Source organism: Bombyx mori, chromosome 22 (assembly GCF_030269925.1).
Source record: "Bombyx mori chromosome 22, ASM3026992v2".
NCBI lineage: Eukaryota > Metazoa > Arthropoda > Insecta > Lepidoptera > Bombycidae > Bombyx > Bombyx mori.
In genome coordinates, this window is record NC_085128.1 from 7,811,104 (window position 1) to 7,836,147 (window position 25,044).

General features: G+C 38.6%; 1 protein-coding gene across 2 annotated transcripts in view; it reads left to right on the forward strand.

The window, feature by feature from the left end:
* Positions 1-25,044, forward strand: part of LOC101738097 (mucin-2) — a 48,040-nt gene that overhangs the window by 20,055 nt on the left and 2,941 nt on the right. For both annotated transcript variants that reach the window (XM_004931869.5, XM_021351783.3), the window contains 3 exons: positions 17,636-17,702; positions 18,159-18,226; positions 18,466-18,642. In XM_004931869.5, coding sequence (XP_004931926.1) covers positions 17,636-17,702; positions 18,159-18,226; positions 18,466-18,642 — 312 coding nt within the window. The remainder of the gene's footprint in view (positions 1-17,635; positions 17,703-18,158; positions 18,227-18,465; positions 18,643-25,044) is intronic.

A 25,044-nucleotide genomic window follows, 5' to 3' on the forward strand; every position in this document is an offset into this window, starting at 1 on the left:
AGGGCCGTGCGGCTATGCTGTAGTTCGGATTGTAGATACAAATTATTTTAATCAAATTCATAGTTATTGCGACAGATTCGCGAACGACCTTCACAATAAAATTGTAGCATCGTATTAAAAACCGAACACGGCATAAAAAATGAAACCATTTTTATCTTTTTTCTTTTTATATTTATCTATTTTTAATCTCGCCTCACTAACGTCATCATTATCGACTACTCCAACAATACTTTACAGATTTTTTTTATTGCTTAGATGGGTGGACGTGCTCACAGCCCACCTGATGTTAAGTGGCTACTGGAACCCATCTCCCATCTACGACGTAAATGCGCCACCCACCTTGAGATATAATTTCTAAAGTCTCAAGTATAGTTAGAACGGCTGCCCCACCCTTAAAACTAAAACATATTACTGCTTCACGGCAGAAATAGGCACGGCGGTGGTACCTACCCGTGCGGACTCACAAGAGGTCCTACCACCAGCAAAATTTCGTGAGGTCTTCCGTGACTACAAAAACTGTGAAGTATTATTAAAATGTAGTTTATCTAAATTTATAAATTCTTGTAATCTATGACGGTAGGCCATATTTACAGCCAACCGGTAAGTAATACTGCCTTCATTTTATACACGAGGCATTCATGTGGGACGCATCTCAGGTTTCCTACCCGTTATTTTAATTTACTTAAATTAAACTATAAGTCAAAATTTAATTGAGGCTTGTGGAGAGTATTAAGCGGTAGGCAGCGGCTTGGCTCTGCCCTTGGCATTGCTGAAGTCCATGGGCGACGGTAACCACTCACCATCAGGTGGGCCGTATGCTCGTCTGCCTAGAAAGGCAATAAAAAAAAATAAAAAAAAGTAAATGGTTTATTATAATAATCAATGCCACACACACTATGACTATTATTGTCTTTACTATTGTTCGTACTTTTCAAATACCGTAAAAATATCTGCAAGAAAAAAGTAAAGATATTTTTTTTCTTTTTCAAAATTGAAATCAAGATTAAACTATCACAAGCGCTTGGTTTGAGTGTTTCGTTTGAGCTTACTAAAAGTCAACATATTATCTGTACAATTATGATAGCGAGTTAACGCAATTGATTGCAATATCAACATCATCACCATCTAAAACATTGGCTCACAAGACGAATTTTACTAATGAGTACACTTAAATATTGACGACTGTGCCGATTCAAACACCATTGTCACGATCTATTTCAAAATAATTAACGATTAAACAACACATAATTTATATTCAATACTACATGTACGATTGAAATATGCAACCTTGAGGGAAGTGAGCCTACTTATTTGGTAGCTAAAATGGGCAGTCGAGTTTACGGTTCACCTAACGTTAACGTTAAGCGGCAACCAGATAAACTTAAAAGTCTTCGTTTGAGAATCGAATGTAATAACATTAACAAATGCTTTGCTAAACAGATATTTTATATTTCAAGTCGAAACACACGAATTATTCGTGCCAAAAATAGGAAAACGGAATAAACTTGCTCTCTCTCAATACTCTAGATTAGGAGATAACAAATTTAGGAGCCAATATGAAAATACATTATATTGCTACCAGGAACATTGAATAATAGTAGCTAGACGGCACCTGTGTCATATATCTTCTAAATCAAAGCCTCCTTTCAAAGCTTTCACCTGGATTAAAAAGCATCTTCACTCCGAGATCTAACTATTTCGAAAAAACATATTGATTCAATTAACAAATATCTGACAAATTATCGTCAATAATAACGACAAAAAAAGCACAAAAACAAGACATTTTTATAGCAAGAGTTAATAGAAAATCTCATTACATTCCAGTTAAATGTACAATTATTTACTTAAGCCTGTCGAAATGAATAAATTAGGAAAATACGTCACGTAATAACTGTACTGTAATTAGTCAAGACTTACAACCTAGTTACCTACTTCCAGTAAAAGCTTTCTCTAACCTGATAGCGGTACGATATAAAAAGTAAAGCTCAATTAACTGTATCAAAATTGGATTAAAATTAAACAAAACTAAATTTGATTTTCGTCTTGTGTTCCTTGAACATTTTATTATTATCTAAGGCAGAACTTTCAAGGACAGTGTCTAATCAAGCCTCTGGTTGCCACTAATAACTAACAACTACACGTCATAATAGATAGTACTTGGCAAAAAACAATCTCAGAAAAGCGCAGCGTAGGACGGCCACCTACGAAATGAACCGATGGCCTAGAGAAAATCGCTGGGTCACGTCGAATGCAAGTGGCAACGACCGCACTGGTGATCAATTGGAGAGGCCTATGTTCAACAGTGGACAGCTATTAACTGAGATGATGATAGTGGACGATCACAGCCCATCCAGGAAAGAGCGATAAATCCTGTTCCAGTGACGAGTTGTTCAGAAGGAAAAAATAAACTACAAAAGACATCATCACTAACCAGATGTTTTGAAGTTAAATAAAGCATATTGTATCGTAGCCGTTTGCAGGGAAACGATTGACGGCTGGGATAACATCGACCTTGACTAGACACATTGTACCGGCAACCGGAACTCACACCGACGCGGTTCCACGGGTGCTGTTGACCGTCCTTAGTCGACGTACATATATAGCGTATTAACATTTTCTTAAATGATTACATAATGTAAATATATCTTGATATTGCGAGTTTTTTTTTTTAGAAATCACGCATTAGGCTAGTTTTTGTTAAACTATAGAATGAGTACAAACTAAGCAATACTTTCTGTGCTAGATATCGAGTTTTTCTCTATATCTTTGCTAGTAAGTTCACTTAAATAGTTACAATCTTTTTTTTTTTTAAAACCTAGATGGAGCCGTGTAATCATAGTGAATAAACAAGCATTCGTCTAAAGCAGAGATTCCTAAACGGGTCCCTTACACATATGATAAGTTAACCAACCGCAAAGTTTTAAATTATTAAGAATTTTATCTTAATAGGGAAAAGCTAGAAATTAGATTTTTAGAGTAATTTGGCTATGAGAGTCTGAGGTTTCAATAAATTTTGGAGAAGAAGCCCCTTTCCTGAAAATGTTTGGGAATTCCTAGTCTAAAGAAACTGAGACTATTACCCCTTCTTTGAAAGTGGACAACAGCATTTTATAGAAACCTTAGACTTCATTGTGTACTTAACGTCTGATTGAACTGATAAAGATAAAAATCTATTTAACAATTAAAGAATTGACGATTACAAATTATCCGCCGTAGATATAATTTTTCTTTTTCAAATTATTCCGTAACATAACTTTAAGCACATTAAATTAAACTTTATCGAATTATGATTAATGATACACAATTAGTATATCCCCTATTTACGTGTATTTAATACTGAAGGTGTAAAGTTAAAGGTTGCAGAGATGAAGCTAGATGACACGAGAAACGGCCAAATGTCAAGGACAAGACAACTAGTCAGAAGTAAACGTTTGCTTAATGTAGAGAAAACACTATTATGAATATTTGATTTTTATAAATATTTAATATTCAATGTACCAGGGGTACCAGGAGCGTGGGGCGTCTTCCAACCAGGTGGACTGACGACTTAGTGCGCACGGCGGGAAGTCGTTGGATGCGGGAGGCGGAGGATCGCATTATGTGGAAGGCATTGGGGAAGGCCTATGTCCAGTGGACAGATAAAGGCTGATGATGATGATTAATATTCAATGATTTTTTGTGTCTTTGTATTTGGATAATAATGATTAAATATTGTGTATGTAGTAATGTCAAAAAGGCTTTCAATTTATTATGGGTGCGATAAATATGGCTATATATGACGGAAAAGGCACCATACAATATTATGGAATTTATTGTGTTGAATATTGATTCAAATGTTCATAGTGCGTAAGCAACAAGGTCACGCGTTTCGATTATTTCGAATTGTTTTTATCACGTCGATGGTCTAGTTATAAATGACGCTGAATGCTTTACCACGGATCTGGGTCCGATCCTGGTCGCAATTAGTATTTGTGAACATTATTTAGTATTCAGTACTAGGTGTACTAATCTCATACGTATTTTAATTATGGATACAAATCAAATCAAATCAAATCAAAAAAAATATATTCAACATAAATGAAAGTACATACTTGTTGAACGTCAAAAAGAACTACCGCCAATTCACAAAAACTAACCTGCGTCCTGAGAAGAACGGCAAGAAACTCAGCGGGCATATTGTTTTTTTTTTTTTTTTTCAATGTTAGATTTTTTTTACACATACACATGACAAAACCTAGCTCGGGAATGTCGGATGTGGAATTTTTATATATTTTTGACGCATTTCCACAAGAATTTCGATGGTTAAAGACTAATAGTGTGGTACTCTGATAACAAGACCGGCGTAATGACCATCATAATGAACTTGAAATGTCTCATTTTATTCTATATTTATCGCGAAATGTGTACTTAATTTTATTGGGGATCTGCCAGACGTGCTTCAAAATGCAAATAATTTGGATTAGTATGGGCTATAAAAATAATCGTAGGTCGATTAAAAATATATAATGTACAAATAATTTGTCAATACTTGAAAGTGCCATTGCATCAATATCTTTAATAAAAACATAACACTAGTATTCAACAAAGCTAAATAACCATTCCAACTTCAAATGTAACGTAGAACCATAAAAAATCGTATCATAGTCGGTGGTCAAACAAAAATTTGTTTTTTTTTCTTTAATTCTAATTCTTCGAGTTACGTTGAAAGTAAAAGTTACGTTGCCTTGCATAAGTAGCCTCCAGTTTATTGACGCAGGCGTATATTCATCGACCGACTTAGATTTATAACTTCAAATATAAAGTTGCAAAATGCTAATTCTAATCTATTACTGTTTATATTTAGAATTTTTCAATTGTTATTATTAATCCCCAATATTGGTTCTATTTAATAATATTGGTCTATTTGCGTCGGATTGACAAGGTAAAAACTTTAGAAGTGGGTGCCGAACTAATGCCGCATGAACTAACCGATCGCCAGCGCGACAGACGTGTTAAGGTATCTTTGCTTTGCTTAACAGACACAGAAACGAAGCGATTTTGAGCCACATTACCGTAATACAAAATAGTGTACACTTCTGTATATACTTAACAGCAGTTTCATAGGTAAAGGCCTAATATCAGAAGATAAAAAAAGGAAATACGTTTGAATAACGCACATTTGCCAATGGATAAACATAATGTGCGAGAAAACTTTTCTGTATGAAAAATTACAAAGATGATGAATTAAGAATAGCTCTTTTTGCATTGTGTTAAAGCACGTATCGTTGAACGAGTTACCTCAATTGGTCCGCAGACTTAATTACCTTCGATGTTAGAAAAACAGTTTTCACTGTTTGAAAAAGCATCCAACGTAGAATTTAATAATAAAAAATGTCGTATTATATCAAAAGGATTAATCCACTGACACGCTACCTGCGTGTCTTCAACCACGTAGCTGCAACCTTTTTTAAGTCATCTATATACCTTGTTCATGTCCAACTTCGTTTGCAGTAACAACGCGTATTTAAAAAAACTGGAATGGTGTAAAAATTATTTATTCATTTAGCGTTATCAGCGACCCGTGACTCTTTTTTAATTTAGAATTATTTTTACAAAAATAGATACGAACTTACCGCAACATACATTTGTGGAAAGCATAAAACATTTCAAAGCTACGTTGCGACATTGCTAATTCCGATATTAATTACACAAGCAATTCGAGTACTAACCAGCTAATTAGACATCGATTATTCGTTTTTCTCGACAGCCGTTTAGTAACACAAAGTTGTTGCAAATAAATACCGAACACAGTACGTGGATACAATATTTGATACAGTTTTACGTAATTGAGGCGTTCGATGTAAACGAGCAACGAGTAAAAGCGGGTTGTGTGCGTTTTGTTGCGCAACGCGGCGCCCGGTCTGCACCGTCACGCGTCGCCAACGGCCGCCCTGTCCCAATACTAGCCACCTGCTCTCCGAGAGCTGTCCACCTTGGCTTTATCCTAATTGTTGAACAGTATGCATTCTGTACAGTTGTTCGCGGATTTTATACGTAAATGGAAAAACACTTAAAAGTACACCTTTTATAGAAGTCATTAATATATCGATAATAATAAATATTGAATTGTTCGAGTGCGATTAAAAGTATTTACGAAATATCGATTTTTTTTTTAAAACAAATACAGGTTTGCATGGCGTTACGATTTCTATCTACAATAAAACCAAATTAAATTGCGATTAAACGTTGCCCAAAACTTGATTTCGTCACCTTTAATTGCTCTCCTCAAAACATTCAAGTTACTGTAATCTGTGTGTTTATCTGCATAGTATGGAAAATGACCTTGAAGATTAGAATAAGGTATGGAAAATATAACCGGCGCCCTTGGCTTGAAACAATGATTCGCAGGCGGTGCACACGCCACGCATATTCCTACACATTATTTGCATTCAGTTAATGACTCACAAGAATGTCATCTCCAAGAAAGTGAAGCTAGTTTTCTAATATGCACTGGCATCGTAAAATAATTTCAACTTTCAACAGAAAAAATAATGTGATGCCTAAGCAAATAAAATATATATTATATCTTTTTTCTTATACAAATAAAAATTTGCAATTTTAGTAAAAAATTTTATATATTATAAAAGTTGTATACGTATATTTTAAGTCACTTTACCTCTGTTATGGTACGCTGTGTTTGAATACGGCTATGCATTCCATAGCTATAACACTTTTTGATAAAGTTTAACTGTAGAAACAGTATTACTGTTGCCGTTCAAACACATTAGACACGGTTAATTCTCTAAACTCACATAAACGACCTAAATAAATATTTGTATAACTTTCGTACACTTTCTTAGGAGAATTGAGCAAACTGCTTATTACTTTCCCGATTGTGGAAATCAATTATACTCTATTCCAAATAAGAAGTCTCACAAGGCAGATGTTATAATTATGTTATTGTGTGTGTGAATTAATTGTATCTTGATTTAAATTGATTGTGTATTTTTTTAATGATGTTTAAAATCGTCGTCAAAAAAAGTTGATATTATTTCGAATTATGCGAAACGTGAAGAGTTACGGTCTAAGAAGTATCAAAAAGGACTTCGTAATTGGAATAGAGTATAAGTAATATTGTTCACAATCCAATTTTAAGCTACGAAGAACTTTTGTAATCGGGGCTCATAAAGGTAAATAAATAATTATTTGATATAATAAATAACGACTTTGCATCTTGAAATTGGACACAGAACTCTTAAAATAAACGAGATTCTGCCTAAGCGAAGCCTCCTCGTCTTCTTAGGTCCTCTCGTGATACCTAAAATACTTCGCTAGGCCTTACCATAGATCGATCATAGACCTTCGGCACAGATTACCTTCTATCACCCGGTTTCTCTTTGTCATAACAACAAAGATCAGAACCGTATCACAACTTATTCTTGAGCCTCCACGTTTGTCCACAAGGTGTTAACAGTACCTAACCTTTTGCCCAAAGTGAACAAACTACTACTGTGAAATGATGAAGAGGAAGTATTGAATGTAGCTCCGATTTCTAATCTCTTGTACCTTGTAGAATAAATAATACATAGAAATAACGATTTCACACCTGGTCACGAGAAAAAACAGACGACCTTTCAAAGTAGTTCCTACTGTCCTTACTGTCTAAATGCACAAAATGGATTTTAATTCCGTTTTTAAATAAATGAAACTAGAAATAGAGGTATTATCGTGGGTTCGCAATCGTCAGTCGTGCTTATAAGATGCGAAGAGTCTTACCACGGAAGTTTGCCTCATCTACGAACATCACGTAGCGAGTTGTCTGCCCATCCGTAAACTTTCCAACATAACACGAATTACACAAGAATCATTACACACTCCTTGGTTAAGTGAAAACTTTGCTCCACTTCTTACTAAAGTTAAACCATGATACAGATTAAAAAAGGCAACAAATTTTTTAAAGGCTAACCAATTTCTTAACCAATGGCTTAACCAATTTCTTTTGGTTATAAGTTTAGTATAGGTATTGGAAAAGCAACTTAGATTCCGTCAAACAAGTAACATGTTAGGACAGCTATATCCTCCTGATAATTCTAATCATAACTGGCATGATTATCATAATCATTATGTACCTAGAACCTCAAGAGTTTACGTCAGACACAAAATTACAAAACTAGTCAAATTACAACATGAACACTTCTTGTACCGACCGAATTTAGGGCTAAAAATTCAAAAAGAAAAACATATTTCGATAAAAAGAAAGAAATTCATGAATATTTGAGAGTAATTCGTATATTTAAGCTTAATTATCATCATCTCAATAGCATCCCATAAATAAAATTTAAATAATGTGATGTCATTGGTCTGGCCTGAGAATGAGATAATGAACGTGAGAACACGGCAGTAAAACCCACTAATGGTCATATAACATCTTTCACTAATTATTGACTTAAAGAAAGGTGAGATCTCTGCCAGGCAACAGACAAAAATGCTTGGAGAGAAACAGTAAGAATACTACAGAAGAGTCACGATCCTTTAAAATGAGGGAACGAATAAAAATAATAAAAAAGAAAACATATAATTTAAGCCCTGAGATATTTGAACCCAAAATTTTAATATTGTATTAGAACAGAATATAATTCGTACTATTTTTCGGGCGACGAAAGTTAGGATCTGAAACCGTCATTATGGTTTTAAAAGCGTAAGTTGAAAAATAATTATGTAGGTAAAGAATATAATTAACAAATACCTGAATCGCACTAACGACATTTTGTCATAAACTATCATATACTATTTCTGAACAACAACGTTATAACCGACCGTCTACCAAGCAATTTCACCCGCTCTGTGAAAGATCTTCCCTTTATCATTACCGCCAAAATATCATCACTCAGCTACATGTACGAATAGATTTTAGATAGAAATTTTAACTGGTGGTAGGGTTCTGTGTAGAAGCCCGCCCGGGTTGGTACCACCGTCCTGTCTATTTCTGCCGCAAAACAGTAATACTGTGTTCCGGTCTGAAGGACAGGATAGCCGGTGTAACATACATAAGGCTGCCCATCCAGGCCAGGATAGGCAGCGCATCTGAGTCACTGATGTCGTTTGGATGTCTATGGGCGACGGTTATCATTTCCCATCAGATGAGCCGTAAGCTCGTATGCCTATCAAAAGCAATAAAAATAAAAATAAAAAAAAAGATAGCTCTAGTATTTATTATATTTTACTTAACATTTGGCGGGTCAAAAAATCACCTACGATACGAGTATAAGCCTCTCGAATTTAAATTATCGAAGGCCAATAGTGAGTGTTATCAAATACCAAACCGATGAAAAATCTTCAGAATTGTCGGAAGCAAGCAAGTAAATTTAAAATTAATCACATTTACGTACGGCCACCAAACTAAAAGGTCGTGAGAATGGCATCCTCAGACCAACCATGAGCGCCATGCTGAATGGTAAATTTACAAAAAAAAAAGAAGTGGTTAGAGCGTGTTGCGCATAGTGACGCATATACATAAGTATTCCGTGGTGGTTAAACTAAAAGTGATTTATTTCTTTATTGTACATATCTTTTATCATATATTTTTTACCGGTGGTGGGACCTCTTGTGAGTCCGGACGGGTAGGTACCACCGCCTTGCCTATTTCTGCCGTGAAGCAGAAATAGGCAAGGGCGATGCCCTTCAAACCGTACGTTTCGGTTTGAAGGGTGGGGCAGCCGTTGTAACTATACTGAGACCTTAGAACTTATATCTCAAGGTGGGTGGCGCATTTACGTTGTAAATGTCTATGGGCTCCAATAACCACTTAACATCAGGTGGGCTGTGAGCTCGTCCGCCCATCTAAGCAATAAAAAAATCTAAATAATATGACATCACAGTCTAAAATACACATGTGTCATAACTATGACATACGCAACAAAAGGAAATTATGTATATAATATACAATTTTATTATACTTGGTTACAGAACCTAAAAAATATAATATATTCATCGCACAATTAAAACTACTCACAATGACAAAGAAAATAAAAAAACGTTACATCATTATGTCAATTTGGAATTTGAATCGATCGTCGGAATGACATTTTAAAATTAAATATTGTGATCTCGAACATCGCTGATCAGTAGGTTACCTATAATAATAAATTAAATTCTGAGGTCAATGTGTTTTGTAACTAATCCTGTAGTTCTAGTTAGAATGTGTGAAAACCACAAGACAATCGCTTTTAATGTTTAAAATTATTAAAATCTTACTTCTACAAAACTTTATATTTAGCTCATAAAGTATATGAAGTTTTAAGGAAATGTTTCCGCCTATGTGCATACGTAAACGTAGGAAGTTGATGTAAACTACTGCGTAGGAACTCTTCGGGAAGAAAGTAGTAAAAAAAATATTTAAAGCACAATAATAAATCCTTATTGTAATTATCATCAAATAAACGAATCACAACTAGTCCGGTTATCTGACACTGATGGTAAAGAAAAGTACCAATAACAACTGTTCTGTTAATCGGCCGTCTCCATTTTAATTGATAACAACAAGAATATCTATTGATTGATCTACCTGGACCCAGTCCTATACTTTCACATGTTTCTTTCGAGACTGTTATTGAAAACTAATCTCGTTCAGACAAGCTCGGACATTTTTTTTTCTGTACCTATTCGTTGGCAGCCTAAATACCCGACATGTCCATCGCTAGACCACCAGCACTAAATAAGAACATTATCATGACAATGCGAACGCTGTGTTCTCTAGTATCGCGTCTATAAACGTGAATAATAATGCAGGGACATCCGTGCAACTTGTCTAGTATTGCTCAGTAAGGTCAAATGTCTCCAGGTGACGCGGCCACCTAAAGTATTACATAAACGACTTCAAACGCATGGGAACGGCGCTGTTATGGCCAGAATTTAAATGCCAGATGGGTCTGCAATAAAGTAGGTACAGTCAAGATACTCATAATGTCGTTTGACAAAACAAACTTTTTAAAAAGAACTGGATTATATAACAGCGCAGCGCTTAGTGCTCCTTCTAATGAAAATGGCTTCGAAAACAAGGTTTAGATATACTCGAAATATCAGCCAGCTCGAACCACTGCTAGTAACAGGAAAAGTAGTTACAAATCTCCGCTCGATTCGTCAACAGGATCTATTCATTACGCGAATGTTATGTACGTGTCACAAAAAAACGTATTCGATGGGACAAGGCCAGTTTCCTTCGTAATTATTCTATTAAAAATTCATTCATCATCGTAATTGGCGAATAAACAATAAGAAAAAATATGAATGGCACAGGAAACGTCGTGGAATGCGACAATGTGCGACGGAGTCAGACTTTCTGAATAAATACCTTGCGTTGCGATTAGGCACGTATAGCATTTTAATATAAAAAGATTTTTCCACTTGTAGATGTCTAGTTTGATTTTTTTAAATTCAAATTTACTTATCTACATATCAAGACAAGATATAAAATTTTCAAGATAAAATAGTTATTATTATTGCTCAATTGCACATTAAACGCTTCAGCTTATTACTTAAGACGTTGGACATGACTAAGTAAATACTCCACGCAAATGTTCCCGTTCATTCCCTGTGCGTGTTTTCTATTTGCTGCCGGGATACGCACTATTTGCTGCCTCGTTTCGGGTCAACAGCCTTCTCACTGGGTAATTGACAGAAAACAATGGAGTCGTTTGTTAATTTCACAAACATAATAGCTATTTTAATTACTTAATCTGCTCTTTGCCCTTCATTTAATTATTTCCTGCAGTAGCCGGATTTAACCTTTTTGAATGTTATATTAAATATTTTATGCTCAATTAGACGTTTGAAACTTTCATTTTTAATGAATGGTTCATCATATCTAGTTTCTTGAATATTTTCTCCAGATTCTAATGGAATGTCAGAATTTCGTCCTGGATCTAATTTTATCAAATTTAATTCTTAATTCTTTGTACCTCATGATATACTGCAAGGAATTTTTCGAAACATTTAGATAGCATAACTTTAAAGCAAAGCTGTCTTCGATGCCTGAAGCCTTAGGAATAATTTCCGACGTTTAATTTTTATTTTCAAAATTTTACGAAATTTTACAAAAAAAAAACTCGACCATACAATCAAGTCGTGTTCAAGTGACCTGATCTTTGGAAGAGGTTTCGAAACATTCGTGCTGACACATTCAAGATGAGTTTAACAAATAACCCACCTCCAAACTTATTCAACAATTGAATGAGCTATACGCTGTGTAGGCGGGACAACACTAAGTAATTGATAAGGATAATCAGTCCGTGAATCAGACAGGATTTAGTACGTAACCGGTAGTTAAAGGGTCCTAATATGGTGCAATAATGCTTGCCACGCGTGTCGACATAGGTCGCAATTATTAACTTAATTGTCTTTTGTGGGCGACCTATTGTTCACAGTTTTGCTACGTGTATCTATCACATGATCTGTCTCTGGCCAACTTATTCATGTTTATTCCTTATAAGCTTAGCTCATTTCGTAATAATACGAGCTCCAATTATTAAGACAGCTAACAGACCGATTTTTTGGTAACGACAAAGCGACCATATAAACACATCATCCATGAAATATCGTAATGGCGCAATACTTCTCGAATAATACAATTATATTCCGTTCTCTGTCACGACTCTTTCTGGATTTTGATCATTTGATTGCAAACACAGTTCTGTTAAGACATTTTAATATAATATTATCATGTTTAACGCATCATTTTGAAGTGATTACAGGTTGTAATAGGTGTCTTGAAAGCAGCAATGTAACACTCACCTGATCTCAATACCTACAAATTTAAAGTACAATACTGCCTATGACACCGAACTTCCATTAAGAATACCATGGAAACTTAATATTATTGTTTCATTTAACTTACACATAATACCTACTTCATTATTTTACAAAATAAATCTATTATGCAAAATTTTATGAAAAAATAAAATCGGGTCCTATGAGAATATCATCAATGAAGTCAGATCTTGAAGAATTTAAATGGGACCACATGAGAACCAATCACCACACGAGAGAGGAGCACCAGCTTTGAAATAATAAAAAAGAATCATCAAAATCGGTTCACCTAGCAAAAGTTCTGAGGCGAACACACTTTAAAAAAACAGTCGAATCTATAATCTCCTCCTACTTTTGAAATCGGTTATAACATTTAATTAAAATAATGCCCGCTACCTCCAAACCTCATTAAAGGGCTCAAGCTAATTCAAAACCTAATGGTAGGCAGTGGCTTGGCTCTGCCCCTGGCATTGCTGACGTCCATGAGCGACGGTAACCACTTACCATCAGGTGGGCCGTATGCTCATCTGCCTGCTTGGCCAATAAAAAAATTTAATAAAATCTAATTAGTAAATTTCTTTTCTATTAAAAACTTCAAGCAACCTTCACGAAACATAACGTTTAAAATAGATTACCATCATCACGAAAATCTAGTATGGTTTGCCGAAATTAATGGCTATTTCGTGTGTTGACTAGCACAGTGACCGCTACGATAAGTCGGCAGTGTCGGCTCTTGTTCGACCGCAATATACATCATGACATAACGGCTTATACTGGACTCGATGCTAACAGAGTCAACCCACACAGACCGTTAGAATGCACCGTTGACGAATCATATTAAATTGCATTCACTAATACCGCAATTGCTCCAAGCAATGAAATTTCGCGAAATATAAAGTTTTTTTTTTCTCAGGAATAATCTTATAAAAAAAACAATTTAACTGTTTTTTTATTTTTAAATTAACTACTACTAATTGAATAAGAACTGTCTGATGAACCCATCTTTGTTTAATACTTCACTATTAAATTTTATTGCCTTTTGTTTATTTCACTATTACACTAAGCACAATATTGCAAATTACCCGAGCACAACAATGGCGGAGAATTTTAGGTGCGTGAGAGCAGACGTAGACACTAACGCGCATGCGCACTTGTCAGTACTCAGGGAGAAAAGTTAGACTTTCTTCCCTGTACAGCGGGACGAAAACCGAACTTCTGGCGTAGGTAGGAGAAAAAAAGAATAGTCGTGAATGTGGATTGTCCTTGTCGCATTCAATCGTAAGTGCAATGTTTCGCTCAAGCTAAATCAGTATCTTGAAGTCGCTTTGGTGCACTCGTATCGAATCATGCGACAGTTCCCGAGTTATGGCATGCACCAATTTTTCTAAGTTAATATGTACCTACGCATTGCATAATTACTGGTGGTAGGACCTCTTGTGAGTCCGCGCGGGTAGGTACCACCACCCTTGCCTATTTCTGCAGTAAAGCAGTCATGCGTTTCGGTTTGAAGGGGGGCAGCCGTTGTAACTATACCTGAGACCTTAGAACTTATATCTCAAGGTGGGTAGCGCATTTACGTTGTAGATGAACCAGTCATTGGCTACTGGAGCCCATAAGCAATGAAAAAAAAAGCTTTGAACGTGTTCACCGATTGATATAATAATAATAAGAACGAGATATCTCTGAATTAACGATATAAATAAACTATACCATGACCAAATACTTGTTTACCAATTTAACGTCAAATAATGTCGGTGCCCCAGATTAGTACGGCTTGCGAGCGATTGGACCACGAGCAAAACCGCACCTTAGAACAGATCTGATACAACGACCACTTGGTGTAACAATTATCACGATAATATAACTGAGCATGATGTAAGCGAGCAATACGCAATGATACAGTTTTAATCATATAACATTAAATAACAAAATATTGTTTCATGAAAACTTCTAAGAAGTTTTTACGACTTTGGGAAAACCGTAATCAGGTACAAATATTATTTAATAGTATATAACTTGGTACCCTATTTTTTTTTAAATAATATTTAACAGGCAGATTTTCAGGAATATTATTAAAGCCATTAAACCTACAATAATGACATGACAAAATTACGACCTTTATGTACTAGTATGAAGCCATACGAATATACCGTTGTTTAAATCTCGCAGACATATTTTTCTAACGAAGTACATACTTAACGCGTGCTCATGAATGATTTCGACGACATGGAAACGAATGTATACCCTATGTAATATAAGCCCGAAAGGTCCTATATACATACCTATCTACATTTACCGAAAAGTATTATGATTAAATTACGAGTTAAACAAGGGTTTCGTGGAAATATTTTCAGGGTTGACTATCAACTGTTTCTTGGGGAGTGCACTGAGAATTTAATTTAAAACAAGCGTCTTCTTTTTTTAATACCAAGGTGATATCGAAACATAGACCTACCACTTTTTGGAATCAGTGCGTTCATCACACTCACAGTCTCAAGGGATACCCAAGATGTATTTTTTGCCACGTACTATCTAGTTCTGGAATGAACTCTATGCTTTGACATTCAGCTAGTACCTAGACACCACAAGTCTTTCTTCAAATATGACTTAATAAGAGCCATTATCAATAGGCAACGGCTTGTGTCCCTAACATTGGTAGCATCCATGAGCGATGCTAACCGCAAGATTCACCAGGCCATATGGTCATTTATCATTATCGACATTAAAAGTAACCTAAAAATTATTTCAGATTAAAACCATAAATAAAGAGCTAAAAAAATATCCAGAATAAGAGTCTCGACGTCTCTTCTCAGGTTTCGTAATAACAATTTAATGTTCTTAGATACTCGGTCGGCACGAATAGTTAAGTCGGCTACAAACAAACGTATCAGTGTTACGAATTAAACGTGCATTACATCACAGTAATGCTCTTGTAAGTGCTACTAGCAAAAAGGGATTAATAAAAAAGATTGCCCGCTTTCTATTATTAATCGATCAACCAGCCGTCTGCTTCGTAGAAATCTGATCTGTCAATTAACACATTCGAAAGGGTATTCTTAATGACGTTCTGCGTTCGTATTTATCAAGCGTTATTGTATGATCAGTATTAAGAATACGAAAGCCAATGACCTCTCACTGTCAAATATTACTTTGTACTAGAGGTCCCGCAGTAGTCGAAATTCGACTATAATTAATTGGAATTGTAAGTTTGTACACTATTATGATTGTATTTTCAACGTCAAGACAACACTAGAAAAATATTATTATAGACAATTAATATTTAAAACTACAACAAACAAAAGTTTAACAATAAATAAATAGTGTGCATACGTGTCTGTGTGTCAAATACATGGTAGTGTGTGTAATGTTTTCTTTATTGATTTAATGTATATTTTATGCATTATTTAAAAAAAAAATTAGCATTGTGCACTTCTTCTCTATATTCTCTATAAGTGTGGAAAATTTCATACTCCTCCGTCCGCAAGATTTTCGTAAACAGGGATACAAAGTTTTTGCTTCACGTATTAATATATAGATAGTTGTTATTACTTTGTGAGCTTTTTCAAGAATTTCTTTTTTTTAAATTAAAGAGAGCTTACCTATTTCTATGTTGTATTGGTCCTTATATTAATAAAATATACATTCTAAATAGAGCCCGTAATGAATATTGTAATGATAATTTTTCAATTCCTTTTTTTTATTCCACTTCTTTTAAGTCAAAATTATTTTACCAAGTCCCTATTATTATTTTGCATAATATTTTAAAATGTTAATGATTTATGTACATTAAATGTAATATTTTTATTTGTTTATGTTGTTCACACAATTGGATAAGATTTACACATATCATACAATTTAAATAATATATAAAAAAAAGGAATATAATAGTGATTTCGTCCCTTGGTATGAACAAAACTTGTAATCGAATATGTGTTTATAGCAAGACCGTATATGTATACATATTTTTTAATTTAATTATTCCATCGAAGATTTCGAGCTTACCAAATGAGATTAACTTAAAACGCTACCCACAAATAAATTTTTACTGTTGATTTTGCAAGGAATTTTAAAATTTATTCAAAAGTGAAGCCTCTTTCTAAAACCCACTTACTCTAATTATTCACTTTGTGGGCACCTAAAAAGTAGAGCACAATTCACGTTGAAAATTTTAATTGTATAGTTATGTAAGTTTAGATGAGGCATATCGGAACAGTTCATTGTAAATGTTTAATTGTAGAATGTTGAAATTCCATTGTTACGCGTTTGGACTTAGGCGAATCGCAGCCCATCTATTGTTGTTGATGTATCAACGTTTTGATGTACAATAGCTATTAAGAAGCAATTAAAACTTTGTATCAGTCAAATATTTGTAGCTACTTTTAAGTTAATAATGTGTTAGCATTGAAATCTGACCCTTATTCAGTAATAATTTACATAAATAATTTACTGGCGGTAGGATCTCTTGTGAGTCCGTACGGGTAGGTACCACCGCCCTGCCTATTTTCGCCGTGATGCAATAATGCGTTTCGGTTTGAAGGGTGGGACAGCCGTTGTAACTATACTGAGACCTTAGAACTTATAACTCAAGGTGGGTAGCGAATTTACGTTGTAGATGTCTATGGGCTCTAGTAACCACTTAACACCAGGTGGGCTGTGAGCTCGTCCACCCATCTAAGCAATAAAAAAATGCCAAATTAAAACTCGAAAAAAATATATTTTTCTTCTTACATTTCGTTGTGATTCGAAAGGTGATTTGGTCAAACCAATATTTATATGTTATGTCATATGTATGTTAGCTATATATATATACACAAAATAATTAGAGCACCATTTTTAAAAGACTTTTTTTCAGATGCGGCGACAGGCTCGGATCTCAGGCGGCGGCGCGCTAGTGGTGCGCTCCGCCTCCGCGCTGCAAGGTACACAATAGATATTTTACTTACTGAATTATTTCAAGATTTTATGTTGAAAAGGCATAGGCAAGGCAGCTAGGTTATGTTACTATTTAGATGTCATCAAGTATATTAACTATATTTTCGGAATAAATCCTCCCACTCCAAGTTATACTCCAAGCATTGAATTGCATGAATTGGCTTACATCAAATGAAGTTTAAAAGGGTTCTTGTCATTAGTGGTTTCACTACGGCTCTCCATTCTCAATGTCGATAGCCATAGACCAAGCTCATAGTTCGTTTAACATAGTTGGCGATAAATATATACATATATTTATGTCTATACAATATTATAGTTTTTGTACTAAGACGAGACGAGAGGTTACCGGCACCCGTAGACACTATAATTTTAACACAATGTGAGCAGATTATCGAAAAGCATTTCGTCTCATCTTTAAAAACTCTTTTTTCTCTCGTTTTCAGTTTGGCTGTGGCTGTTAATATTTATATTCCAAAACGAATTCCGGATATCGAGATCCATTCAACCTGGTGTAAGTTTTTTTTTCGATTCTAAATTTAATAACGCAATGAAATTGTTTCATTTCAATAACTAGCTTCCCGTCCGTAACTACGCTTGCGTGAACTAGAGTTCGCGTGAGCGGAGACCGGACTCAGAAGTAGGATGAAAGTAGCCTATATTTTTTTTCCAAGGTTCCTAAAATCAGTTCTTTAAACAGTTCGATATTTTGTATAACGTCATCTGTTTAATTTAATTAACATCTCGTTTCAGTATTTGGATTTCGATAACCTACCCGAGACGAACTTTACGTGTGCCGGCAAAGTAATCGGTGGTTACTATGCTGATTTGGAGACATCGTGTCAAATGTTCCACGTGTGCACAGTCGGCCAACAAGATGAACCGATGGATATTAAATTCCTCTGCCTTAATGGCACTGTTTTTGATCAGGTTAGTCAACGAACCAAATGATCAAACCCGCTTTCTATTACTACATACTTTCAAGGCTTCACTTTCCGCTTAAATTTTCTTAGACAAACGCAGCTTAAAACACTCATTCGTTGAAAAGACTCGCACTACATATTGTACGTTTTTGGTAATACACCGAAAATCTTAATAACAAACCACATTATTGTCTTATCTTATCTTAGTGCTGGATGACCAAGGCGAGCCAAATACCTCTAACACTTCGTCCCTTGAAGATATTTTGTATGAAAAACCGTAAATATCTAATATTCTAGACCATATTTATATAAATATCGCTCTTGTATGTAAATTTAGTGTAACTTTTAAAGGACAAGATCTTATAGATATCCTAATTCTTGCAAAGGTACTCGTTAGTACTCAAGTATATGCCGAAAGCACACACCACTAGCAAATCAGTTTGACACTGTGGTACCTTAGCAACTTTTCCAATTATGTAGCAATTTAAATCAACATCTAATTATATCAGCTACCCGCGCCTGAAAAGCCACTTTACGTCTTTGAGAATATAATACACAATATTTTGCTTCTTTATTTCTCGACAAGTTCTATAGCAAAAGCGTTAATTACGTACATCCTCGCTTGAGAGACAGATGTACGATGGTCCAAGACTATTTATTTTAGTTCATAAATTAAAATATATTCTATATTAATCTAATTTTCTCCGATTGCGAAAAATTCATTCTCCAATATTATTGTTAGCTTCCTTTAGATTCTGCTATATTTATAAAAAATATCAAAGTGCATATTCATCATTGCTTCAATATCAAAATTGGTCTTGCTCCAAATAAACTGCAGACAGTCCTCAGCTATAGACAGCAGATTTGGCAATGCTCCTAGAATTGCTAATTTTTTTGATGATAATAATGGCGATTTGCCATTAGAGAGGGGCATATTATCGTCTGACTACATGCTATTAAAAAACATGTATATCTAGTTCAATCCATTTTAACGTTTCTTTTTAATCTCGTGGATTAACTTCACTAACTACCACGATATAATATTCCGTGAAATACTAGAAACAACTTTAGAACGTTTCAAGTAAATCAAATAATTCACTAGTGAAGGAATACAATACGAATAAATATTCAAATATTCATATTCTAAACACTAACAAATAGAAAACAAATTTACTATTTCAGTTCTTCTGTTCAGTCGTACTAAGAACACGAATATAAACAAGAAGTATACAGATTTTCTTTGGCCAAACGGAATCTGTAGCTTCATTTTTTTATATATTTTTCAGACAGCTAATGTAGTATTTGATGGTTCACAAAATTAAGTTTTTTTTTATAGCAGATTAATTGTATTTATCATCAGTTAAAGTAATTATTGATAATAGTAAAATAAAATAATCATTTACGAAGACAACCCAGATTAAAGTCCGCCTAAATGGTGACCGTTATCCATAGAGCTCAATACCATTCCGATCCAAGCACTCGCCGCGAGCTGACGTGCTCATTGTTCGTTCGATCGCCCGACCTCGGTTCGTGGCACATCTGGCGTCCAAGTGTTTTCTCGGAAGTGACTACCTGTGCTAATTGCGTCGCACCGCCGTTTGTGAACGGGCGGACCCCTAAATTCCTGGAATTCGTTCGGCAACTTAGTGGCCCGTTTGTGAACGGACGGTTGTGTGCCGTAATTAATCGTGATTATTATAGTTTTGGGGCCTCGCCGTAAGGCGAGTGTGTTTAAAGTCCCGGGGTAGCCCCCCCTGGGCACGTGACAGTTACAATGGAGTCCACGATCGATCTGTTCGCGGAATTCCTCCGTCTGAGGTACCCGACATTATCGGCCGAATTTTTAGAATTTAAGGCCAATCACGCCGCGAACTCAGAAGCGGTCTCCGTCGCGCCCGCCGCTCCCGTGTCCCCAATACTCGCGAGCAAAGCTCCCGCGTCGATCGCTGCGGTCTCGGTTCCAGCCCTGCGCTCATCCGCAGCACACGTCGCGTCCACGCGTTCATCCGCGGCCTCCATCGCGCCCGCGCCGTCCTCTGCCCCCGAGCGATTGTCCGTGGCCTCCGTCGCGACCGTCAACCCCGCGCCCTCTAAAACGCCCGCCTGCGGGTCGCCCGCGCCCTCCTCTTCATCCGACTCGGAGTCGGACATGGAGGTCGATCTTTCCCCCGCCCCCTCGACTGATGGATTCACAGTAGTCCAAAAAGGTAAGAGGCGCGCTGCGGAAGCCCGAGCTCCCGCGGCCGCCAAAGTAAGCAGAGCCGCGAACGCATCGCGCCTCCGTCCACCGACCCCCGTTGCTCCCCCTGCCCGTGCTACACCGTCGCCGCGCCCGGTAGTACAAAAGAAAATCCAAGCCCCTCCCCCGGTAATCCTTCAAGAGAAGGCAGCCTGGGAACGAGTTTCCCTGGCCCTTAAGGCCAAAAATATTAATTTCACGAATGCCCGTAACCTCGCGAACGGCATTCAAATTAAGGTTCAAACACCCGACGACCATAGGGCCCTCTCTTCTTACCTCCGTAAGGAGCGTATAAGTTTCCATACGTATACGCTCCAGGAGGAGCGCGAACTTCGTGCCGTCATACGTGGCATCCCTAAAGAGTTGGATGCCGAACTCGTCAAGGCCGACCTTCTGGAACAAGGCCTACCAGTAAATTCAGTGCACCGCATGCACACCGGCCGCGGTAGGGAGCCATATAATATGGTTCTAGTCGCCCTCCAGCCTACCCCCGAGGGTAAGCAAATTTTTAACATACGTACCGTCTGTAGGCTCTCCGGTATCGCCGTCGAAGCCCCCCATAAAAAAGGCACTCCTAGCCAGTGCCATAACTGTCAACTGTACGGGCATTCTTCCCGTAACTGTCACGCGCGCCCCCGATGCGTCAAGTGTCTAGGCGATCACGCTACGGCCCTTTGCACTCGCGATCAAAAAACCGCGACGGAACCGCCTAGCTGCGTCCTGTGTCGAACACAGGGTCACCCCGCAAATTACCGCGGATGCCCCCGAGCCCCGAAAATAAATCGCCGCGTCGCCCGCCAAAACCGCCTCCGAGCTTCCCACCCAGACATCAAAGCCTCGACACCCTCTGTGTCGCAGGCTAAGCCAGCATTCGTTCCGGCGCCGGTGCCCAGTGGCTCGGCCTGGGCGAAACCGCTGCCGTACACGAACACGGCTACAACTCCCTCCTCCGCGATTCGTCCCGCCCCCGCGATACGCCCCTCCCCCGCGAATTGCCCTCCGACAGCGTCCGACAATCTTGCTCTAGCGATCGACTTCTTTCAATCGATTAACTTTGAGCGCGTTAACGCTTTAGGTGACGCCATCCGCGCCGCCTCCACTGCACAGCACTTCATCGCCGTTGTGCAAGAATACGCCGACGTATACGCGTCGTTAAATACGTACGTCCTCCCCTCACTCCGCCGGTAATCAATGGCGTACATAAGTAGAATAAAGCCCTTATCCGTAACGATAGGATTTTTTAACGCTTACGGTCTCGCAAATCAACGTGATCAGGTTTGTGATTTTTTGCGTGACCATCAAATTGACATATTTTTAGTACAGGAGACTCTACTTAAGCCCGCGCGCCGCGACCCTAAAATCGCGAACTATAACATGGTTAGGAACGACAGGCTCACTGCTCGTGGTGGTGGTACCGTCATCTACTACAGAAGAGCCTTGCACTGCATCCCGCTCGATCCCCCCGCGCTCGTTAACATCGAAGCATCAGTATGCCGAATCTCACTGACGGGACACGCGCCGATCGTTATCGCGTCCGTTTATCTTCCACCGGATAAGATTGTTCTAAGCAGTGATATCGAGGCGCTGCTCAGCATGGGAAGCTCTGTCATTCTGGCGGGCGACCTAAATTGTAAACACATCAGGTGGAATTCTCACACCACAACCCCTAATGGCAGGCGGCTCGACGCGCTAGTTGATGATCTCGCCTTCGATATCATCGCTCCGCTAACCCCGACTCACTACCCGCTAAATATCGCGCATCGCCCGGATATACTCGACATAGCGTTATTAAAAAACGTAGCTCTGCGCTTACACTCGATCGAAGTAGTTTCAGAGTTAGATTCAGACCACCGTCCCGTCGTTATGAAACTCGGTCGCGCTCCCGATTCCGTTCCCGTCACGAGGACTGTGGTGGATTGGCACACGCTGGGCATCAGCCTGGCTGAATCTGATCCACCATCGCTCCCGTTTAGCCCGGACTCTACCCCGTCTCTTCAGGATACCGCTGAAGCCATAGACATCCTAACGTCACACATTACCTCGACATTAGATAGGTCATCGAAGCAAGTTGTAGCGGAGGACTTCCTTCACCGCTTCGAATTGCCCGACGATATTAGGGAACTCCTTAGAGCTAAGAACGCTTCGATCCGCGCCTACGATAGGTATCCTACCATGGAAAATCGTATTCGAATGCGTGCCCTACAACGCGACGTAAAGTCTCGCATCGCCGAAATCCGAGATGCTAGGTGGTCTGATTTCTTAGAAGGACTCGCGCCCTCTCAAAGGTCTTACTACCGTTTAGCTCGTACTCTCAAATCGGATACGGTTGTAACTATGCCCCCCCTCGTAGGCCCCTCAGGTCGACTCGCGGCGTTTGATGATGACGAAAAAGCAGAGCTGCTGGCCGATACATTGCAAACCCAGTGCACGCCCAGCATTCAATCCGCGGACCCTGTTCATGTAGAATTAGTAGACAGTGAGGTAGAACGCAGAGCCTCCTTGCCACCCTCGGATGCGTTACCACCCGTCACCCCAATGGAAGTTAAAGACCTGATCAAAGACCTACGTCCTCGCAAGGCTCCCGGTTCCGACGGTATATCTAACCGCGTTATTAAACTTCTACCCATCCAACTCATCGTGATGTTGGCATCTATTTTCAATGCCGCTATGGCGAACTGTATCTTTCCCGCGGTGTGGAAAGAAGCAGACGTTATCGGCATACATAAACCCGGTAAACCAAAAAATCATCCGACGAGTTACCGCCCGATTAGCCTCCTCATGTCTCTGGGCAAACTGTATGAGCGTTTGCTCTACAAACGCCTCAGAGACTTCGTCTCATCAAAGGGCATTCTCATCGATGAACAATTCGGATTCCGTGCAAATCACTCATGCGTACAACAGGTGCACCGCCTCACGGAGCACATTCTTGTAGGACTTAACCGACCAAAACCGATCTATACGGGAGCCCTCTTCTTCGACGTCGCAAAAGCGTTCGACAAAGTCTGGCACAACGGTTTGATTTTCAAACTTTTCAACATGGGCGTACCGGATAGTCTCGTGCTCATCATACGAGACTTCTTGTCTAACCGCTCTTTTCGATATCGAGTAGAGGGAACCCGCTCCTCCCCGCGACCACTCACGGCTGGAGTCCCGCAAGGCTCCGTTCTCTCTCCGCTCCTATTTAGTTTATTTATTAACGATATTCCCCGGTCGCCGCCGACTCAGCTAGCCTTATTCGCTGACGACACAACCGTTTACTACTCAAGTAGAAACAAGTCCCTAATCGCGAGTAAGCTCCAGAGTGCAGCGTTAACCCTCGGACAGTGGTTCCGAAAATGGCGCATAGACATCAACCCAGCGAAAAGCACAGCAGTGTTATTTCAAAGGGGAAACTCACCGCTTATTTCCTCCCGCATTAGGAGGAGAAATATCACACCCCCGATCACCCTCTTCGGCCAACCTATACCCTGGGCTAGGAAGGTCAAGTACCTGGGAGTCACCCTGGATGCATCCATGACATTCCGCCCGCATATAAAAACAGTCCGCGATCGTGCCGCATTTATTCTCGGCAGACTCTATCCCATGATCTGTAAGCGGAGTAAAATGTCCCTTCGGAACAAGGTGACACTTTACAAAACTTGCATAAGGCCCGTCATGACTTACGCGAGTGTGGTGTTCGCTCACGCGGCCCGCACACACATAGACACCCTCCAATCCCTACAATCCCGCTTTTGCAGGTTAGCCGTCGGGGCTCCGTGGTTCGTGAGGAACGTCGACCTACACGACGACCTGGGCCTCGAATCGATCCGCAAACACATGAAGTCAGTGTCGGAACGTTACTTCGATAAGGCTATGCGTCATGATAATCGCCTTATCGTTGCTGCCGCTGACTACTCCCCGAATCCTGATCACGCAGGAGCAAGTCACCGTCGTCGCCCTAGACACGTCCTTACGGATCCATCAGATCCAATAACTCTTGCATTAGATACCTTCAGCTCTAACACTAGGAGCAGGCTGAGGAACCCCGGTAACCGTACGCGTCGAACTCGACAAAGAGGTCGACGTGCAGCCTAACCCATGCATCAGCCCGCTGAGTTTCTCGCCGGATCTTCTCAGTGGGTCGCGATTCCGATCCGGTAGTAGATTCATTCGCGAAGCAACTGCTCTTGA